General features: G+C 50.4%; 1 protein-coding gene across 1 annotated transcript; it reads left to right on the top strand.

The window, feature by feature from the left end:
* The first annotated feature begins 990 nt into the window (after positions 1-990).
* On the top strand, positions 991-2,971 carry LOC140915393 (uncharacterized). The gene is made up of 2 exons (XM_073354979.1): positions 991-1,705; positions 2,293-2,971. The coding sequence occupies exons 1-2, from the start codon at positions 1,123-1,125 to the stop codon at positions 2,832-2,834; spliced, it is 1,125 nt and encodes a 374-aa protein (XP_073211080.1). The 5' UTR covers positions 991-1,122; the 3' UTR covers positions 2,835-2,971.
* The last annotated feature ends 3,256 nt before the right edge of the window (positions 2,972-6,227 follow it).

Here is a 6,227-nt window from a genome sequence, read left to right as displayed (position 1 = left end):
AGACAAAAGGGGTTGTGAACCCACCTATGAGTTTTAGACTGAGTGGACAGAGGGGCTTTCGCTGCGTATTGTTTTGGGTAAAGCGTATGCGTGTGTGAGGGAAGGGAAAGCAGACTGACAACAGAGAACGACTTAGGGCAGGTCTACACTAAAAGTGCTACGTCAGCGCAGCTGCACCGATGCAGCTGTGCCACTGTGACGCGCCTGGTAATGATACTCTGTGCTGACGGGAGAGTGCTCTCCTGTTGGCATAATTACTCTACCTCTGCGAAAGGTGAAAGCTATAAAGGTAGAGCGTCTCCCACCAACATAGCGCTGGTGCAGACAGCGCTTAGGTCACTGTAACTTGCATCGCTCAGGGGTATGTCTTTTTCACACCCCTGAGCAACGTAAGCTAGATCGACTTAAGTGGTAGTGTAGACCTACCCTCAGAGACAAAAAGCAAGACAGCCAAGCCGCAGCCTTTGAGCAAGGTGTACAACCCTGGAAGAAGCCAGAGATAATGTTTTGGTTCTGGTGTTGGCTAAAAAGGCTTGGGGCTGTAACCTAAGCAACTATGCTTTTGGTTTGGATTTCTTCTGAGTTTGGAAAAGCAGGACTTTGTATGTTCCTTGTAAATAAATAAGACCATGTCAAAGAAAACACCCAACTCCCTCAAATTCTACTCCCAACTGGGACGTCCCCAAGACCTCAAAACTAGCCAGCCTGCTTGAGTCAAAAGCAGGTTGGGTAACAATAGAATAGATCATGTTCAGCCGAGTTCCACCCCTTGGTCTACACTAGGACTTTAGGTCGAATTTAGCAACGTTAAATCGATTTAAACCTGCACCCGTCCACACAGTGAAGCCCTTTATTTCGACTTAAAGGGCTCTTAAAATCGATTTCCTTACTCCACCCCTGACAAGTGGATTAGCACTTAAATCGACGTTCCCAGCTCGAATTTGGGGTACTGTGGACACAATTCGATGGTATTGGCCTCCGGGAGCTATCCCAGAGTGCTCCATTATGACCGCTCTGGACAGCACTCTCAACTCAGATGCACTGGCCAGGTAGACAGGAAAAGAACCGCGAACTTTTGAATCTCATTTCCTGTTTGGCCAGCGTGGCAAGCTGCAGGTGACCATGCAGAGCTCATCAGCACAGGTGACCATGATGGAGTCCCAGAATCGCAAAAGAGCTCCAGCACGGACCGAACGGGAGGTACGGGATCTGATTGCTGTTTGGGGAGAGGAATCCGTGCTATCAGAACTCCGTTCCAGTTTTCGAAATGCCAAAACCTTTGTGAAAATCTCCCAGGGCATGAAGGACAGAGGCCATAACAGGGACCCGAAGCAGTGCCGCGTGAAACTGAAGGAGCTGAGGCAAGCCTACCAGAAAACCAGAGAGGCGAACAGCCGCTCTGGGTCAGAGCCCCAAACATGCCGCTTCTATGATGAGCTGCATGCCATTTTAGGGGGTTCAGCCACCACTACCCCAGCCGTGTTGTTTGACTCCTTCAATGGAGATGGAGGCAATACGGAAGCAGGTTTTGGGGACGAAGAAGATGATGATGATGAGGAGGTTGTAGATAGCTCACAGCAAGCAAGCGGAGAAACCGGTTTTCCCGACAGCCAGGAACTGTTTCTCACCCTAGACCTGGAGCCAGTACCCCCCGAACCCACCCAAGGCTGCCTCCTGGACCCAGCAGGCGGAGAAGGGACCTCTGGTGAGTGTACCTTTTAAAATGCTATACATGGTTTAAAAGCAAGCATGTGAAAGGATTACTTTGCCCTGGCATTTGCGGTTCTCCTAGATGTAGTCCTAAAGCCTTTGCAAAAGGTTTCTGGGGAGGGCAGCCTTATTTCGTCCTTCATGGTAGGACACTTTATCACTCCAGGCCAGTAACACATACTCGGGAATCACTGTAGAACAAAGCATTGCAGTGTATGTTTGCTGGCATTCAACCAAAATCCGTTCTTTATCTCTCTGTGTTATCCTCAGGAGAGTGAGATATAATTCATGGTCACCTGCTTGAAATAGGGTGCTTTTCTTCAGGGACACTCAGTATAGCCCATTCCTGCTGGGCTGTTTGCCTGTGGCTGAACAGAAATGTTCGCCGCTGTTAGCCACAGGGAGGGGGGAAGGTTGAGGGGGTAGTCACGCGGTGGGAGGAGGCAAAATCCAACCTTGTAACGAAAGCACATGTGCTATGTATGTAATGTTAACAGCAAGGTTTACCCTGAAAGAGTGTAGCGACTGTTTTATAAAATATGTCTTTTTAAATACCGCTGTCCCTTTTTTTTTCTCCACCAGCTGCATGTGTTTCAATGATCACAGGATCTTCTCCTTCCCAGAGGCTAGTGAAGCTTAGAAAGAAAAAAAAACGCACTCGCGATGAAATGTTCTCTGAGCTCATGCTGTCCTCCCACACTGACAGAGCACAGACGAATGCGTGGAGGCAAATAATGTCAGAGTGCAGGAAAGCACAAAATGACCGGGAGGAGAGGTGGAGGGCTGAAGAGAGTAAGTGGCGGGCTGAAGAGAGTAAGTGGCGGGCTGAAGACAGGGCTGAAGCTCAAATGTGGCGGCAGCGTGATGAGAGGAGGCAGGATTCAATGCTGAGGCTGCTGCAGGACCAAACCAGAATGCTCCAGTGTATGGTTGAGCTGCAGCAAAGGCAGCTGGAGCACAGACTGCCACTGCTGCCCCTCTGTAACCAACCGCCCTCCTCCCCAAGTCCCATAGCCTCCACACCCAGACGCCCAAGAACGCGGTGTGGGGGCCTCCGGCCAACCAGCCACTCCACCACAGAGGATTGCCCCAAAAAAAGAAGGCTGTCATTCAATAAATTTTAAAGTTGTAAACTTTTAAAGTGCTGTGCTTAAAGTGCTGTGTGGCATTTTCCTTCCCTCCTCCACCACCCCTCCTGGGATACCTTGGTAGTCATCTCCTTATTTGTGTGATGAATGAATAACGAATGCATGACTGTGAAGCAGCAATGACTTTATTGCCTCTGCAAGCGGTGATTAAAGGGAGGAGGGGAGGGTGGTTAGCTTACAGGGAAGTAGAGTGAACCAAGGGGCGGGGGGTTTCATCAAGGAGAAACAAACAGAACTTTCACACTGTAGCCTGGCCAGTCATGAAACTGGTTTTCAAAGCTTCTCTGATGCGTACCGCGCCCTCCTGTGCTCTTCTAACCGCCCTGGTGTCTGGCTGCGCGTAACCAGCAGCCAGGCGATTTGCCTCAATCTCCCACCCCGCCATAAACGTCTCCCCCTTACTCTCACAGATATTGTGGAGCACACAGCAAGCAGTAATAACAGTGGGAATATTGGTTTCGCTGAGGTCTAAGCGAGTCAGTAAACTGCGCCAGCGCGCCTTTAAACGTCCAAATGCACATTCTACCACCATTCTGCACTTGCTCAGCCTGTAGTTGAACAGCTCCTGACTACTGTCCAGGCTGCCTGTGTACGGCTTCATGAGCCATGGCATTAAGGGGTAGGCTGGGTCCCCAAGGATACATATAGGCATTTCAACATCCCCAACAGTTATTTTCTGGTCTGGGAAGAAAGTCCCTTCCTGCAGCTTTTGAAACAGACCAGAGTTCCTGAAGATGCGAGCGTCGTGAACCTTTCCCGGCCATCCCACGTTGATGTTGGTGAAACATCCCTTGTGATCCACCAGAGCTTGCAGCACTATCGAAAAGTACCCCTTGCGGTTTATGTACTCGGCGGCTTGGTGCTCCGGTGCCAAGATAGGGATATGGGTTCCGTCTATAGCCCCACCACAGTTAGGGAATCCCATTGCAGCAAAGCCATCCACTATGACCTGCACATTTCCCAGGGTCACTACCCTTGATATCAGCAGATCTTTGATTGCATGAGCTACTTGCATCACAGCAGCCCCCACAGTAGATTTGCCCACTCCAAATTGATTCCCAACTGACCGGTAGCTGTCTGGCGTTGCAAGCTTCCACAGGGCTATCGCCACTCGCTTCTCAACTGTGAGGGCTGCTCTCATCCTGGTATTCATGCGCTTCAGGGCAGGGGAAAGCAAGTCACAAAGTTCCATGAAAGTGCCCTTACGCATGCGAAAGTTTCGCAGCCACTGGGAATCGTCCCAGACCTGCAACACTATGCGGTCCCACCAGTCTGTGCTTGTTTCCCGAGCCCAGAATCGGCGTTCCACAGCATGAACCTGCCCCATTAGCACCATGATGCATGCATTGGCAGGGCCCATGCTTTCAGAGAAATCTGTGTCCATGTCCTGATCACTCACGGGACCGCGCTGACGTCGCCTCCTCGCCCGGTATCGCTTTGCCATGTTCTGGTGCTGCATATACTGCTGGATAATGCGTGTGGTGGTTGATGTGCTCCTAATTGCCAAAATGAGCTCAGTGGCCTCCATGCTTGCCTTGGTATGGCGTCCGCACAGAAAAAAGGCGCGGAACGATTGTCTGCTGTTGCTCTGACGGAGGGAGGGGCGACTGACGACACGGCTTACAGGGTTGGCTTCAGGGAGCTAAAATCAACAAAGGGTGTGCCTGTACATCAAGGAGTATTTCAGGCAGGACTGCACGGAGGGTTCCAATAAGAAATGGTGCACCAAAGTTATCGTTGTTATTGGAACAAGGAGGTTAGCCTGGCCTCTGATTGATACATGGCTAGATTAACCTCGCTGCGCCTTCTCTGTGACTGACTGCAGTGTGATCTAGACAGGGGAGGAGGAAAATGAGTACAAAACAAATCTGGTCTATTTCTCGTTCTGACCCACTCCATCTATCCTTTACATCTTTGGCTGGCAGCAGACGGTGCAGAAGGACTGCATGCCATCCACATCTCATGGCTGCTTGGCAGAAGATGGTACAGTACGACTGCTAGCCATCTTCATCTCTTGCCTGCCTGGCATAAGATGGTACAATACGACTGCTAGCAATCCTCATCTCTTGCCTGCCTGGCAGAAGATGGTACAGTACGACTGCTAGCAGTCCGTATCGCCTGCCCGCTCACCATAAGACGGTTCAATAGGACTGCAGGACTAAAGAGAATGACCTGGTCAAGTCACTCCAAATTTAGTCCCTGCGCCCATGTCTGCCCAGGCGCTCGCAGCCGACGTGGCCAGGAGCACCTCGGACACGACAAGGACGACTACCAGTCGTATTGCACCGTCTGCTGCCAGAAGGCAATGGGTTGCTGCTACTGTGCAGCAAAGCCGTACCGCGTCTGCCAGCACCCAGGAGACATAGGGTGACGGTTACCTGAGCGGGCTCCATGCTTGCCGTGGTATGGCGTCTGCACAGGTAACTCAGGAAAAAAGGCGCGAAATGATTGTCTGCCCTTGCTTTCACGGGGGGAGGGAGGGTGGGAACGGGGTCCTGACGATATGTACCCAGAACCACCCGCGACAATGTTTTAGCCCCATCAGGCATTGGGATATCAACCCAGAATTCCAATGGGCAGCGGAGACTGCGGGAACTGTGGGATAGCTACCCACAGTGCAACGCTCCGGAAGTCGACGCTTGCCTCGGTACTGTGGAAGCGCTCCGCCGAGTTAATGCACTTAATGCACTTAGAGCATTTTCTGTGGGGACACACACACTCGAATATATAAAACCGATTTCAAAAAAACCGACTTCTATAAATTCGACCTAATTTCGTAGTGTAGACATACCCCAAGGGTCAACCAGAAAGATCTTCCTCTTCTTTTTCTAGCCAATAATTCCAAGCCAAATGTGGTTTACTTTGACCAAGTTTCCAGGAGATATTAAACAAAAGCATTCATCCTACCAGGGTACTTCTGGCTTCACAGGAATGGGTGGTTTATCTCAGCCCATTTGCTTGCATCCTTTCCTCTTCCCCACCATTAGATCCCTTACATAGGAGGGTGGGGAGGAGACTCTTGCCCTCTCCACAGCGGTCTTTGCTCCCTTGCCAATACCCCTGCTCTGCGAGCAGACAGCTGTGGTCCTTCAAAAGGCAAGAAAGTTAACTGTTTTCTTGCCAGTCATGGAATGGTGTTTGTTCACCTCATCACTTCCATTTCCCCAGAAAGCTGCTACCCCAGGACCTTTATTTTATTATGAATTATATTTAGTATACAGTGCCAAGGGACTAAACAAGAAGAGGCCTCATTGGGCTAGGCACTGTGAAAAACAAAGCAATATATAGTTTCAGGATGTTCCTCTAACTTGCCATAAGAATAATCAGAAGGCTGGAGATAAGGCCTCTTTGTGAGACTTCGAGAGCGCC

Source organism: Lepidochelys kempii, chromosome 7 (genome assembly GCF_965140265.1).
Source record: "Lepidochelys kempii isolate rLepKem1 chromosome 7, rLepKem1.hap2, whole genome shotgun sequence".
Taxonomy (NCBI): Eukaryota; Metazoa; Chordata; order Testudines; family Cheloniidae; genus Lepidochelys; species Lepidochelys kempii.
The sequence above is the reverse complement of the archived record's forward strand: the minus strand, read 5'-3'. Positions and strand labels throughout refer to the sequence as shown.

Coding starts and splice junctions, on each gene's coding strand:
- LOC140915393 (XM_073354979.1), top strand. CDS start 1,123: ATGCAGAGCTCATCAGCACAGGTGACCATGATGGAGTCCCAGAATCGC. Junction 1,706..2,292: donor AGGCGGAGAAGGGACCTCTG/GTGAGTGTACCT, acceptor TTTCTCCACCAG/CTGCATGTGTTTCAATGATC.